The 15571-nt window shown below is 48.4% G+C and overlaps 1 protein-coding gene across 3 annotated transcripts in view; it reads left to right on the forward strand.

Moving 5' to 3' along the window:
* The first annotated feature begins 6816 nt into the window (after positions 1–6816).
* Iqsec1 (IQ motif and Sec7 domain ArfGEF 1) overlaps positions 6817–15571 on the forward strand; it is a 339041-nt gene continuing 330286 nt past the window's right edge. The window contains exon 1 of one of the 3 annotated variants that reach the window (XM_057764736.1): positions 6817–7107. In XM_057764736.1, coding sequence (XP_057620719.1) covers positions 6848–7107 — 260 coding nt within the window. In that variant the 5' untranslated portion in view covers positions 6817–6847. The remainder of the gene's footprint in view (positions 7108–15571) is intronic. The other 2 variants (XM_057764772.1, XM_057764781.1) reach the window with 2 other exon arrangements.

Genomic DNA, 15571 nt, shown 5'->3' on the forward strand with positions numbered 1-15571 from the left:
ATCTTTCCTCTTGAAGTAGCTTGTGCTGCCAGGAGCAGATGTGTTTCATTGTCATGAAAAGTCCTAAATTATTAAAATATTTTAAATGCCATATTCTGAAGGTCTCTGAAAGATTTGAAGAATATCTAACTGAAATATATCTCTATACAACTAGAAAATCTAACTAACATGACTACAAGCTTGACTATTATAGATGAATATCTATTAACTTATATTTCTTAATTATACATTACATTTTTAAATGAGCTACACAAACACAATAATCAATATCATAAATACATATATATAAAACAAAATTGACCTTAAATTTGTATCAATAAGCCAAGATCCATACCAATGCAAATTATTCATATCTATATCAGTTATCTCTCCAGGCCTCTTTCCTTTTTCTAGCAGTATCTTTTAAAGAACAAAGTTCATTTTGTGAGAGTTTAACTTATTGATTTTTTTCCTTTAAAAATGTGTTTCTTGTTGTGTGTACTTTGATGCTTTGTTTATCACTGCCAAACTCAAGATCATTATGGTTTTCTCTTATTTTTGTCTAGAAGTTTTATATGCTTGCCATATATGGTCAGTTCTATGATATAATCCAAATTAAGCTTTAGAGAAGGTGGGATGTCTTGTAGTAATAAGAGGAGCGGCGGGGCTGCGTCCCCGGCACCCGGCCGCCCACATGGCTAGCTTATGCCCCGAAATAATTACACGGAAACTGTATTCTTTTGAACACTGCCTGGCCCATTAGTTCCAGCCTCTTATTGGCTAGCTCTTACATATTGATCTAACCCATTTCTAATATTCTGTGTAGCCCACGAGCTGCCTTACCAGGAAAGATCTTAACCTGCATCTGTCTGGAGAGAGAGAATCATGGCGACTCCCTGACTCGGCTTCTTTCTCCCAGCATTCTGTTCTGTTTACTCCACCCACCTAAGGGCTGGCCTATAAATGGGCCAAGGCAGTTTCTTTATTAAATGAAAGTAATTCCTCCATCATTGTCTGAGTCATTCGTCAGGATACAGACAATCCAATCTCAATATCTGATGAAAGTATCCCCTCCCTGAATGCCTCTTTGTCAGAGCTTGATCTGATACGCATAAATCTACTTCTGAATGAGTTTCTGTGCTCTTAATTTATCATTTATCTTCATACTCTTGATGATTATTATTGATTATTAGAAGTCTTAAGTCAGGTAGTGTGAGTCCTCTAACTTTGTTTTTTACTTTTGGCAATTTGGGAGGGTAGTTTTTGTTATGGGAGATCTGTTCACTTTGAGACTGACAATAAAGTTAAACCTTGAATCAGAGGGCAGAGTCAGTGGTCACCTGGCCAGAATTTACCATAGAGATGTTGGAGGACCCAGTGAGTCAGATAGAGAGATACACAAGAAGTAGTAGGGAGGGACTTAGAGATTGACTGGTGTTTTAGATCTGGGAAATGTGGAGAGTAGGGTCAGTTTATTTTCTCTGCTGCTTTTTGGATTTATCAGGTTTTTTCCCAATTGACTCCTACGTTTTTATTAATAATAGAGCAATTTAAACAAACTCGTCAAGTTTAAATTAATGATACGTCCCCTCCATGTCATTATCCATCAACAAAGTATCCACAGTCATTGAGATGACCAGAAATATTCCCCAACAGATTTCCAAATGTCCTGGTTAGTAACCATAGCACCTTGCTCCTAAAGACAATCACTTATTTAAAGGAAGGCTAGCATCAGCAACATTAAGTGAGACAGAAACAGAGCCAGCCTTTCCAGGTCCAAGGAAATAGATTTTTAATCTGGAATTCCATACCCAGCCAAACTATCAGTCAAATAGACATGCAAAATAAATACTTTCAGACACACAAGGACTCAAAGACCTTCTCATAGGCGGTTTCTGGGAGAGCTACTTGAGGATGTACACTGCAAAATAGAAAATGAATTCGAGAGTACACAGGATCCAAGAAACAGTGGATCCAATCCAGAAGCATAATGCCAAGAAATTCCCAGTGAACCATGTAGAGGCCCAGGAAGCTGCCAGCTCAAGTTCTAGCTGTGATCCAGAGAGCTCCTAGAAGGTTTTAAAGGTGAAATTTGTGATAATGTTGAAAGAATGGATGCTATCTCTGAAGAGTTGTGTGTGAATAAAAATTAATAAATTATTATGAATAATCCATTTCCTTTGCCATCTCCAAAGTCTTGTTACCTTTCCCCCTCCCCCCCCCTTTGGCTTACTTGCAGCTTCTTTTCTTCAGTTCAGTATACATGACTTGGCCTTTAATTTACTCAATTATAATACTAAAAAAATGACATTATCGGTGTCTCAGATTTTAGAACCTTCAGAACTTTAGTGAAAGTGTGAAGATAAAGATGGGAGAGTGGGTAAAGATGGATGCCCCAGGTGACTTCCTGGAGGAACATTCGGAGGCAGAGCTGGCTGTCCAGGCTCTTCTGGGAGTGCTCTTGGATGCACCTGCTGAGGAAGGAGGGAGCTTTGCTGACTGTGCTGAGCTGGTGCGGACCCTGCAGAGGCCTCTGCTGACCCTCCCAGAAGCTTTGGAGCTGGCATGACCTTGCAGCATGGCCCATATTTAGGCAAGAGGGCCCGACTGTGGAACTATGTATGAACTAGTTCTGGGATGAGAGTCACCTAGGAAGGAGAGACAGAAACATGCCAATTCCAAGTTAGACCTATCATCGTAGGGCAATTTCCCAAGGGAAGCTGAGTTTTGAGCCATTAGCTGCCAGCATGTACCATGACAAGGGCTGTGTCCTAAAGTACAGTCCACCACTGGGCAGCCACAGCAGCCATGCTCATGGGAAGCCGAAAGCTCTGTTCTTTCCTTGTGCGCTGTTGGATTTAAGTAAGGGACTGTGTTTGACTGACAGCTCTCACTGTTTTTATTTGGTTCTTCGTATTAAAGTCCCCTCTGCTTTATCCTCACCCATCTGATCTGCTGTTCTGTTCATCTAATTGCTTAGGTCAAGGGCAAGGGCATTGGGGGAACTCACAGAGATAGCTGGTAGCTGAGTCTAGGTTCTAGAAACAGTTCTGTGAACTCAGCATATTTGGTGTCCTGCAGAGAAGATCAAAGCCAGGGGGATCAAAGGATGTGGCAATGGAGAGGGTAGCCTGTGGGTTGTGCTTGGCCACCTTGCCAAGCAAGGCCTGCATGGCATGGTTGGAAATAATTTAGGCCTCTTGATTTGAGAGGTGCTGGTGGAAACTGTTCAGCCTAGAGCAGAGCAGGAGTTGGAGTGGAGATTTATACAGCTTCCATCTTGGTTCAGGTTTCCTTGGCCCAAAAGCAAAGCTCTCTGCTCACATGCTGTTGTTATGACCAGGTTCACGTTGAATCTAATGATAGTATAGTGCTGTCAAAAACACCCTGTATGTCGTCTGTACTGTACGTGGCTGGGTGGGGGACCCAGGCTTGCTCTGGATGTTATCTGAGGCCTTATCCCAGATGCACCCATAGTCCCTGAGCTCAGCCCATAACTTGAAGGCAGCCATAGTGGGAACATTTATACAACAGAGGTGGGCTTTTTGTTTGTCTATTATGTGTCTGGCTAGTGTGTATGTGTGTGTGTGTTGTGGGTGTGTGTGGGGTTGCTTGGCTAGTAAATGCTCACTAGAATGTCATTGCTCTCCTCCAAGATGGTCTTGCGATTTGGAAGCCTAGTCCATAATGAAAATTACGTGCCCTTGATAATGAAAATATCTAGACAGGCAACAGTGGAACACCAACCCACCCAAGGCTTCTCTGAGGACAGGCCCCATGTGACCACCCCCTCATGTGACCACCCCCTCATGTGACCACCCTGTCACATACTGCTTGACTTACTTGTTCATTCTCTGTCTCCACTAGAGAACACCAGGAAAGCAGGGGCCATGTCTGCCCTACTCTGCACCCCCAGATTCTAGCCAGAGTTGCTACCAAGGAACATTTGCTAGGTAAATGACTGGCTGATGACCTATGAGGAAGAGGCGGCCCCTCCATGGTAGGGCAGACCTTGTTCCTGGGAGCTTGCTCCTGTTTGAGCTGGGATAATGGAATATGCACACCCCATGATGATGGCAGACTCTTTTGTCACCTCCCTGTGTACTTCTTGCCTTGGTGCAGGGGACCTAGAGGTCAGGATCCCACAGAGAACTAGGGTGTATGGCCTGCTCTCTCCCCTTAACACCCCTGAAGCAGTTAACTATTTCTTCTCTGGCCATGCCTTTAAGTCTCCAGATCTGTCAGTCTGCGCCCTGTGACACATCAGGGCAAGCAGGTAGTGTGGAGATAGAAACGTGAGGGCAGTTCCAAACAGAACTGTTGTGGGCACATACAGGAGTGGGGAAAGTATGCAGGCACTGGGCATGGGAGCACCTCTCCTTCCTCCACGGTTCCTCACTGATCTGTGCTGGATTTAGAGTTTGATTTCCCTTTGATCCCAAACACTAGATATACAACAAGTATGACTCCAAGGTCAGGCCTCCCTAAAGATGGAATCAAGCTTGGGCCATCTTTTGGAGACACTTGATATATTAGAACACAATTACAAAAAGTATTAGTGTACTTTAAATTTAAAAATCAAAACACTAAACACTTTAGATACATAAATGGATGTAGCATGACATTGCTTTTCACAAGACAGTTACAAGATTTACAAAGATAACAAGAATTTTTTGGAGCATATCAAATACCCTAGTAACAAAGGACAACATTAAAGTCTTCCTTTAGAGTGATGTGTACATAGCCTCATCCTGAGAGAAAAGTCCTTGGTGATTTTGAGGACCCCAGGCAGGGTCATACTATCATCCTCTCCCGGTCCACTCTGTAGGCATGCCCAGGGAACTGCCAAGGAGGTTTTGAAGGGATATCAACAAACAGGAACTAGTGAAGCCATTGTTATGCCAGTGTAATGTCAGCCTTAACAAAAGCCATGCCCTCAAAATGCAGGTAAGAACGATTGAGAAACTTTGGAGAAGCAGTTAAGGCTTTACCCAGAGGCAATTTAATAGCCTTAAAAACATTTGCTGGAAAACAAGAAACAGTGGTAATTGCCCTTAAAACCAAGAGGACAAGACGTAAATAAATTTAGTCCAACGAAATCTGGGATATGAAAATTATGAAGACTCACACAATCAAGTATTATGGCTGAGGAAACAGATTCAGAGACAAGACAAATTGCCGTAGGGTCTCAGTGCCTTCTGGCTACCATTTTATTATTTTATTTTATTTTATTTTATTTTATGTGCTTGTGTTTTGCCTTCATGTATGTGTGTCAGATTCCCTGGAACTAGAGTTACAGACAGTTGTGAGCTGCCATGTGGGTGTTGGGAATGGAAGCCGGTTTCTCTGGAAGAGCATTCAATGCTTTTAACCACTGAGCAATCTCCTCAGCCCTCTGGCTACTTTTTGACTGCAGTTTGTGAAGGGGCAGTTTGTGAGCCTAGTGTCTACTGCCACAAAACAAATCTTGTGTTTTAGCAGACTTAGGCTTTCAAATATGCCAAATGTCTCATGAGCTAACTTGTTTTTCTGTTCACACGACCTAAAATCATGGGTCAGTACCATGAAGATACAGTTTTCCTTGTTTCTTTTAAATAACCTTTATACATATCAAAGTGGTTGACAAGAGTCGACAGGAAGTGAGGGGTTGGGGGGTCTCCGGGCTGAATAGCTGAGTGTCTAAGGTTAAGGGGAATGGAGGAGCTGGAGGGCTAAGGAGTTTTGGGGCCGAGGTGCTCAAGCACACTGGAAGACACAGATTTGAGGAGCTCTGAAAAAGAAACCAGCCTGATTCGCTGAGGGGCGGGCTGAAATGCTTGAAGAGCTAAGGTACCTGGGGCTACTGAACTGAGGCTAGAGGAGGGGTGTCCCACAGAGGAACTGAGGGAAAAGGCTGAGGAGAAGCTGGAGGACTGAGGAGAGGGGCTAAGGGTGGGGGTCGCTGAGAAGAGGCTGAGGCTATAAGGGGTCACTATTGAGGGAGGGGGGCTGCTGACCTGATGAGGGTGAAGGGTTGAGGCGCCGAAAGGGGCGAGGTTGAGCCTCGACGGGGTGGTGCTTAGAGTCTTCGACAACTTAGACGGCTGTCTAGAGGGGCGGTACCCGGAGCTGAGGGGGCGGGACTGAGCTGCTTAGGGGGCGGGGCTGAAGGGCAAAGGATTGAAGAAGTGTTGACCGAGAGTGAGAGGTTGCGGGGCCGAGAGGGCGGAGCTAAAGGACAGGAGGGCGGGGTCTAGGGGGAGAAACACCTGGGGGCGGGGCTGAAGAGCTGAGGGGCGGGGCTGAGGGACTTACTGGACGGAGCTGAGACTAAGGGCCGCGGCAGAGGAAACCCGGCGGAGGGACCAGAGGATGGAGGGGCGGGACTAAAGGACTTAGGGGGCGGAGCCAGGACTAGGACGAGGGGCTTCGGAGCCGGGGCCCTGAGTTGCTGAGGCGCTGGAGAACAAGGCGCACGGGGTGTAGAGGCGGGCCCGGCAGGCGGCGCCCTCCCTCACAGGCGCCTCCTTCCTCTGCGATCTCCAGGCTCCCGCTCCCTTTCGCGTCGCAGCCGGCACTTTGCAAACTCCTCGCCTGCCGGTGGCGGCCGCAGCTCCGCGCCCTGCCGACCCCTGCGCGTCGGTGGGGCAGCGGGCAGCGGGGTGGCGGCGGCGCGGGGGAGCGGGAGGTGCCGAGGCACAGGGCGTCCGCCGGCGGAGGAGGGAGCCGAGGCGGAGCCGCGCCAGCCCCGCGCCGCCGCGCCCCCCGGGCCGAGCCCCGCTGCCGCGCCGCGCCGTGCCGCGCCTTCGTCCCCGCCGCGCAGCCATGGCTGCGCCGCCGCCGCCCCGCTGCCCGCTCGCCTGAGGCGCGGCCATCCGCCGCGGGGACCATGGCGAGCGCCGCCGAGCCCCCGGGCACGGCGGCCGAGTACCTGCAGGAGCTGACCCGGATCGTCGCGGCGCAGCAGGAGCTGCTGGCGCAACGGCGGCGGCGCATCGAGGAGCTGGAGCGCCAAGTGGCGCGGCTGAGCCGTGAGAACGCCGGCCTGCTGGAGCGGCACCGGCGACACCTGGCCGCGTGCGCTCGGCGCCCGGACCCGGGCCCTTCGCCGCTCGGCGCCATCCCCGAGCTCGGCTGTCGCCGCGACAAGTAAGTGCCAAGCGGCGGAGCAGGCGTTCCGGGGGCGCGCGAACTTCTCAGGGGGCCTCGGAGTGAGTCCCTCGGCCGGAGCCCGGCGCACCCGGGACCTCCCGGAGCTGCCATCCGGCCTGGCCTCGCCGCGCGGCTGTCGCGTGCAGCGCCCGCCCTCTCGGGGCCGCCTGGGCCACTCTTGCTTAGTGCTCTTCACATGGACCCTGCGCCGTCCAGCTTTGGGGCTCGTCCTCCTCCCCCAAGACACTAATTCCCCCGCCTCGACCCGAGATTACCCTGGCTATTTCGGACCGAGGATTAAGGAGCCGCTGAGGAGGCACAACCCCGCCGCCCCGGCCCCTGGCGTCCCAGGAGTTCCAGCCTGCAGCAGCTTCGCTGCCTCTGGGTACTGGTGCCGAAGACCTGCTGGCAATCTTCGGTGCCCATCTGGGCGCGGCTCGGGTTCCAGGCTAGGGGCTTAGGTGACGTTGGGGTGGGCTTGCCGCGGTTGCGGTGAGCTCTCTGCCCACCCCTTCTGCGGCAGCCTTTGGAACTGTCCGGGGTCGACTAGAAAAAGTGCTATGTGGTCAGTAGTTCTAGAACAAGCGATCTGAGAGGCTTAGGGCATGCAGTGCTGGAGCAGGGAGTTCTGTTGGCCCCAGATAGGCACTCTAATTCGCTGGAGTGAGAATCCAGGCACTGGAACGGCGTTTCCTCTACCCCAGGTCGGACTGTGTCCTGCTATGGACATGGGACAGAAGGCCTGCTACAGTCTGCTTGGAGCACTAGTTGTAGGCATTTGTGGAAGGGTTGGTCCACTCTTTGAAAGAGGAGAGTTGTGTGTGGGGTGAGTGGGGTCCGAAGAGGCAGAGTGTGGCTGGATTCTGTGGCTCCTTAGGGGGCAGATTGAGATGTTATACCCACCTCTTCTTTCAGTTCATCTGGGAGGTAGGGGATTTGTGACTAGCTCCTGACCGGTGTCACTGACACAGAGCCTTCTTACCACTCCAGAGCACAGAGAGGGAGGGAGCTCTTAGCTCTGAGGCTTTCCAGTAGTCCCTTTCGCTGAAGCTGTGGGTCAGCTCATGTTAGATGCAAGGATGGAGAGCTAAGTCTGGGCTGCCGAAATGAAGTCCCTCACAGCATAGGGAGGTGGCACCAGGGCAGGGACACACATTCTTGTTTTGATAGGGAACAGTGACACACGTTGACCGACTGATGCCTCACAACACTATCCCGGAAGATATTGTCCTTATTTTCCTTCAAAGTCACCTCTACTGACCAAGTGGAGTATGTAGACAGGAGAACTCAGAGGGGCAGAGGTTTCTTTCCTTTCCTTGGGAAATCTCCATTTTCAATCCAGATGATGGTCTTGGCTGAGGAGGTCAAGGGATGCAAATGCTGAAATTTTATTTCAGAAGCTTCCAGCTTTGAGGCTATCTGGCATTTCCCCTACTAGAGGCTCGGACAAAACCTGTGTCACCTCAATAAAGTATAGTGTCACTTTTAAGGAAAGCAAGAGGCAGCTCAGTTCTTGCTCTCTGTTCTAGGTCCAAAGCAGCTTGCAAACTTGAATATGCACATTAGGAGCCTAGACTTCTTTGGTGATTGTAGGTTCTCTGACCCAGCAAGTCTTGGGCAGGCTGGAGAATCTACTTCTCTCACAAGCTCTGGGACATTGTATGTTGCTGGCATGTAGACCCCATGATAATGAGCGAATGTCTGAGGAATGGGGATAGGAAAAGGAACACGAAGTTCCCTTCAAGACAGCATTCTAGCCCTGTTTTTTTTTTTGCCTGAAACTCCTTTCTTAGCTTTTGGGGAAAGAGATGCCAATTCTTTCCTCTTCTGGCAGGATACCCTATATATCCTCTAGTTCAACTGTTGTGTGCTTAGGACCCATATCAGGGGTTCTGTGAATAACGTGATGGATGTGAAGGAGTGTGGGATGACTAATGCCCCCCCCCCCGAGAGCTTTTATTAAGTACCTGTTGTATGCAGAACCATAAGAGATAGTATTGAGAGATATAGGAAGAACCACAGGAAAGAAGAGAGAAATAATGCTGTATAAAGAAAATAATGTGGGTAGATGAACTTGGGACAAAGGCCCAGCTCTGCACATCCCAGCTGGTGACTGTGGGACAGGTCACACCACCGTTCTCCACCTCAGCTTTTCTTAAATGCACACAAAGCAGGAATCAGCCTAACTGCCTTTCATTGTTTTTCCCTAAGGTAACAGGGAGAGGAAATGGGCGCCCTGTAGGTACTTCATGCAAGCTACATTCTTCCCATGTCTGCAAGTTTCTCATTTCTTTGGATCAGCTGAGCCCAGGCAGGAGGAGGAAACTTAAAGGCCAGGTACAGGAGATCAAATGGGGAATATGGAACTGTGGGGAAGGATTGCTGAAGCTGACAGTCGTTATTGAGCTTGAGTTCCCAGAGGTGACAGAGAAGTACAAGATGACAGTTTTGGAGAAATGGAATTGGGGGACTGGGCTCTATTACTCCCTATCTTTGGGCATTGGTGATGCCATTCCCAGACTTCCCTGTCCCCATTGAGTGACCCTTATAAGACAGGGTCTGAGCCAGGTGGTGGTGGCGCACGCCTTTAATCCCAGCACTCAGGAGGCAGAGGCAGGTGGATCTCTGTGAGTTCGAGGCCTGCCTGGTCTACAAGGGCTCCAAAGCTATAGAGAAACCCTGTCTCAAAAAAACAAAAAGAGGGTCTGCTAAGCATACTGGCTGAGCAAGAACTGACTGACCCTTTTTAAGTAGTTGCTAGCCACTAGAGCATTCGTTAGAAACTCCCTGCTTACTACGTAGATAGCTTCAGTGGTCCATTGCTTACCCCGAGATAAGAGTGAGCTTGATAATCACCTCACCAGATCCAAGATGCCTAGACATTCTAGAAGCTTTCAATCCCAGGAACCCTTAAGTTCTTTCTCAGAGGGCTTTCTTATGTTTCTTGACCACTAGACCATCACTGATTCCCAGCAGTAGAAGAGAAGGTTAAAACAGGGAAGAAATCCAGTCATTCATTCATGGTGCCTTTGCTAGCCTGCGAGTTGTTTCTGTTGTTATTGATGTTGATTTTCCCCCGACATCAGCACTCATATGCAATGTTCAGTCAGCTATATTTTAATGATCCATGTCTAGAGCCACAATCCCCTCACTAGAGTTTGGGTACCTAGTGGGTGTTCAGACTATATCGTTCGAATGGGTGAGGGACTGGGAGGAAAAGGGTGATTGGAACCATCATGTAGCAGGTACTGATGAATGTACTGAACCAAGTTTAGGAGCGCATGGCGATATTCCCTAAGGCTTTGCTGCGTGCTCACACCTCATGCGTCATCATGCCTATCAGGCAGAGACAGTTGCAGCTCCCATGGTACTTACTATTGTGAGACCTAGGCTCTGAGTGATCACATGCCTCATCTAAGCTCTACCATCTTGTTGTAAGCCAGTGTTGGATCTCACACTGTCTGAGTCCTGATCTTGCTCACCTACTGCCTGCCTTTCAGACTGTGGAATGATAAGACCAGCTTTCAGGATTCTTTTTGGCTCCTGGCTATTGCTTGAGGGAGCCCAGCATGGGTAGATTCCTTCTGCCCTTTGGAATCTCAGTCACCAAGGCAGAGTTTTTGGTGGTGGTTGTTTAAAGGGGCAAGGATGGAAGAAGGTGACCCCATTTTAGCTTTTGATCCTCTGAATTTTCTTGGCAGAAGGAAACATCAGCCTTAAGTGGCTGGGGAGAGACCCAGTGGAGCTGCCTCTTCCACCTTCTCATCTCCGGCCCTCAAGGGCTGTCACATCACACATCACTCCGAGAGGACGTTTTCTGAAGCTCTGAATTGGTGACTCACTCTGGGGGAGGTTTTCAGTGGCATTCAGTGTCTGTTGACTTACCAAACAATGTGCTCTTCCTGGGCTTGTGGTGACATTAACCATGATGATGGTGCTTCATTTCAGGGGCATGCTCAAGGGTGGCCATGGAAGAGGGGGCGGCAAGGGAAAACTGGATTGTCCTAATTGGCAGCAGGTAGATGACACAGCCCTACTTAGGATGGTCCTGGCAAGGAGACTTTGAGTTATGTTATTCCTCAAAGTGAAATAGTACCAAAGCTGGGGTCTAGGGACCCTGGAGCAGAGTACTCTTACGTGCAGATTCCTGTCTCCCTTTGAGCAAAGACTAGGAGCCTGGGAGAGGCTGGGAGAGCCTTTTTCTCCTCTTCTGTGACTGTGCCTAAGAAACTGGTGGCAGGAGACACTGTGCTTATGTTTCTATTAAATAATATTCTTGTTCTCCCAGCTGAGATAAAGCCTGTATCCAGTGCTGGGAAGATGTCCCTCTGTCAGGAACAAGCTGCACCACACTTTAGGACACTTGTCCTAGTTGGACAAAATGTATTAAACTGTAAGGGAGCAGGGTGAGCCATTCTTATTTTTCCTGCAGATGGTAGAGTCCGCAGAAAGACGAGGGAGTGTTTCTCTGAAGCTTTCTCCCAGTCGTCTAACAAGCTAAGCAAATTATTATTTTACAACCTAGAAAATAAACCAGGGAATGCTTCTTTATCTTGCTGGAGCTGAGGAAAACAGTGAGCCGTGCATGGTGTGAAACTCAGTCAGGAGCTGTTGGTGTTTTCAACGTGAGTGTTCATATTGGATACAGCCCACTGTGCCTGCAGAGACCTCAAACCCCTGGGCTTTGCCATGGGGAGGAAAGTGTGAGCACTTGGCCACAGAAGTCAGGCATTTGGGGACATCCATATGTTTTGTTATCAGGATGGCTATTTGTCATTTGTTTTGTCTATGATGTTGTTTTGACAGCTGATTGTGTTATTTTATTTTTTTAATGGAAGAGCAACACTCGACTTAACTTGGGAAGTACACTGTTTTGTGCTTGTCAGAGTGTCAACTGGAATAATTACCACTGAGCTACCAGAGAAACAAACATAGACAAACTGAGAGTTTGGAAAGAACTGGAATCCAAAAAGGTTAAACTGACCTATCTGAAATGGGGTAAGATCTACTGATGTGGTCTTGAGGCCATCTGAGTTCAGTGAGTTTCCTGCTTACTGGCCCTGACCCAGTATAGACATAGGTCAGGCTGCAGCCCAGATCTCCCCAACTACAGGCTAAGTGGGACTGAGTGACACAGATAGAATTCCTGGGTAGCAGGGCTTCTCTGTGGATCTGATAATTTAGAATTATGTAGAGTGCACTGGCCAGTATTACATATGGAAAATACCTCTGTTTTTATCAATAAAGCATGGCAGCTTTGCTGTTGCAATACCCCCCTGTGCCCCTAACTGTCCTAGGCTTTCTCTGGGGAATCTTTTTTTTTTTTTTTTGGTTTTTCGAGACAGGGTTTCTCTGTAGCTTTTGAAGCCTGTCCTGGAACTAGCTCTTGTAGACCAGTAGACCAGGCTGGCCTCGAACTCCCAGAGATCCGCCTGCCTCTGCCTCCCGAGTGCTGGGATTAAAGGCGTGCGCCACCACCGCCCGGCTCTCTGGGGAATCTTTAAGGGTTTCTCATTACTAGTCCCTGGACAGTTAGCTCTCCTCTAGCAGCGGGTTAGAAGATCTGTTCCTCCTGTATCTATCTTTTAGTGACTCAAACTTGGTAAGTCCCAGCCTCTCTAAGTCAGTCCCAGTACAAATGAGAGTTAACCATTTCTATAGAAGGAGATCAGACTTATGCACTGCCTGTGGTGTTTGTCACTGAGGGCTCAGTAGATGGTAGCTTTGGAACAGGGTTAGCTACAGCATTGAAATTGCTTTTAAGGATTGTTTAGACCCAGCATTTTCAAACATATAGAAAAGTAGGAAGAATCATGCAGAGCAGAACACCACTTCTCGTTCCTTCCCTCCAGGTTCTGCAATTAAAGTTTTTCAATATTTGCTTTATTGCATACCTCTGTACCCTTGAGGGTGCTTAGAAGAACATGGATGGGGAGGGAACATTTATGGAGTGCCTACTGTGTCCCAGGGATGGGGGGGGATCAGTGAAACAGACATGTGATTGCCACTTCCTCTATTCACCCTGTTCCTGGGCCACACAGGTAGGCAGGATTCTTGTCCTCTGTTAGGGCAGCTTCCTCACTTCCTTCATTTGGAAACATGACCAGGGATAGAGCTTGGAGTAGGAAATGGGGCCAAGCAGTGTGCAGGCTTAGAGTATGTGAAGTAAATGGTTGTCTTTGGGCACCAACAGGCTTCATGCAGGAGGTGTTACGTGAGCTAGGGCTTTAGGAGCAAGAAAGGAGGCAGAGACCGTCAAGTAGGTGAGACAGAACACATACCACACTTGTATCCATGGAGTGTTTGGGGGTGACAAGTGCCCCGAGTGACTGTGGAATGTCTCTGAATGGGAACAGCTGGGCAGAAGAGGCCAGACAGGCACAGATGAATCTGACAAAGTTACCTTGCTTAGGACCGAGATGTCAGACTGGCAGGGGTTAGGGAACAAAACGAGGTTAACCCTTTCCAAGTTGTACCTTTTCTATATCCTGATTTAGAAACATTTGTCTTTCCTACCAGGGAGAGGCCAAAGCTACAGAGAAATAGGAGAGAGGGGTTGTAGAGATAGTTTAGCAGTTAAGAACACTTGTCACTCTCGCAGAGGACTTGGGTTCAGTTCCCAACACCTACATGGTGGTTCACAAACATCTGCAATTCCAGTTTCACCCTTCTCTAACCTCCAGGGGCGTCAGCCATGCATGTATGTACATGCATACATGCAGGCAAAACACTCATGCATACAAAATAAAAGGAACTACTCTTTTTGGGGGGGCTTTGAAACAGGGTTTCTCTGTATAACAGTCCTGGCTATCCTGGTACTCACTTTGTAGAACAGGCTGGCCTTGGACTCACAGAGATCTGCCTGCCTCTTCCTCCCAAGTGCTGGGACTAAATATATGCATCACCACACCTGGCATATTTTTTTAAACAACTCTTAAAAAGGAAAATAAAAGAAAAAGAGAGAAAGTCTTGCTTTCTGACCTTAGAATGCATCAAATTACAGCAGTTAATGTTAATTAATGTTATTAAGTTAATTAAGCTCTTTAGGGTCTGTATACTGGGTACTGTATACCTTTTTCTTTTTCTTTTCATTTTCCTTATTTATTTCTCCTCCCTCCCTCCCTCCCTCCCTCCCTCCCTCCCTCCCTCCCTCCCTCCCTCCCTCCCTTTCTCCCTCCCTTTCTTTCTTGCAGTAGGGTCTTATGTATGCTAGGCTGACTTTTAATTTGCAATGTAGCCAAGGATGACCGTGAACTTCTGATTGTCTGATTGTTTTACCTTCATATCCCGAGTGCTGAGACTACAGGTGTATGGTGCTGTGGGTCAAACTCATGCCTCTGTACAAGCTAGGCGGTGACTCTCCAAACCGAGCTCTGTCCGTAGCTCCAGATTCTTTTCTTTGTCTGTATCGACACTGGACCTCTTGACAGGCGTGGACTTTATCGTTCCATTTCGTAGATACGAAATCTCAGACTTTTTAGCAGTTTCCCCACGGTCCTGACAGACGCAGGATCTGCACCCAGGTCTGCCTGCCCACCTGTTCAGTATGCCTCTGGAGCTCTGGAGCTGCCCATAGATGTATTCATTACAGTGTGAAACATCTGAGGCCCTTCTAGGTGTGGTACAGTTCAGTCACCTAGACCTTTGGCTTAAGGAGCTAGCATTAACTCCAGCTTTGTCATCTACCCAGAGACAGCAGTCACTTTAAATTTGAGCATCAGATTTAGTGTCTTGGTGCTACTTCGGTCACCTTGCAGAAAAAAATTTTGCTTCCAAGAACTCCTATCCCAACATGGCAAAACAACTTCAGTGGCAGTGCCCAGCTGGCAAGCATCTGTAAACAGATATGGGAAGGGTTCTCCAGTTGCTCAGCCAATACTGGACACTCTTTGAGCCAATTTGAGTTTCTTTCCCACATATGTGTGTTTCCTAACCTTTTGGGATCCTCTCCATGTTCTGCAGCTGGCTTGTGGCATATTCTGCAACATGACCAAAGTGCTATGTGAGATTCTGCTGTTTCTACCAGCTTCATTGCCCAAATGACAAACCTATGTTGGTGGCACTGGGGGGCAAACCTATGTTGGTGGCACTGGGGGGGGAGCTTCAGGGACCTTGATGGGGATGAGATTTATGCATGGGCTGCAGGGGTCCATGAACAGCCTAAAATGGAATGGCAACTGATGGGATAACAAGTGTGGAAAACCCAAGGACAAATTCCAGAGAGGGCCAAGCCTTCAGCTCTACTATTTTCTGCTCCTGGGCCTGTGGAATGAATCTCTCTGAGCCTTAGTTTCCTTATCTCTACTCTGGGACAGTGATAGTTAGATCTCCCTCAAGGTTACCTCCAGCAGGAAATATTCCTGGTTTGGTTGAGGCACAGGGAAGGGACCAGTGTATGAGGGGATAGAACAGGTAGGTGGGGGAATGGGATGGTGGGGCAAAGTGAGCAGGGCCATGCAGA

The sequence above is a fragment of the Chionomys nivalis genome, chromosome 1 (assembly GCF_950005125.1).
Source record: "Chionomys nivalis chromosome 1, mChiNiv1.1, whole genome shotgun sequence".
Classification (NCBI taxonomy): Eukaryota; Metazoa; Chordata; class Mammalia; order Rodentia; family Cricetidae; genus Chionomys; species Chionomys nivalis.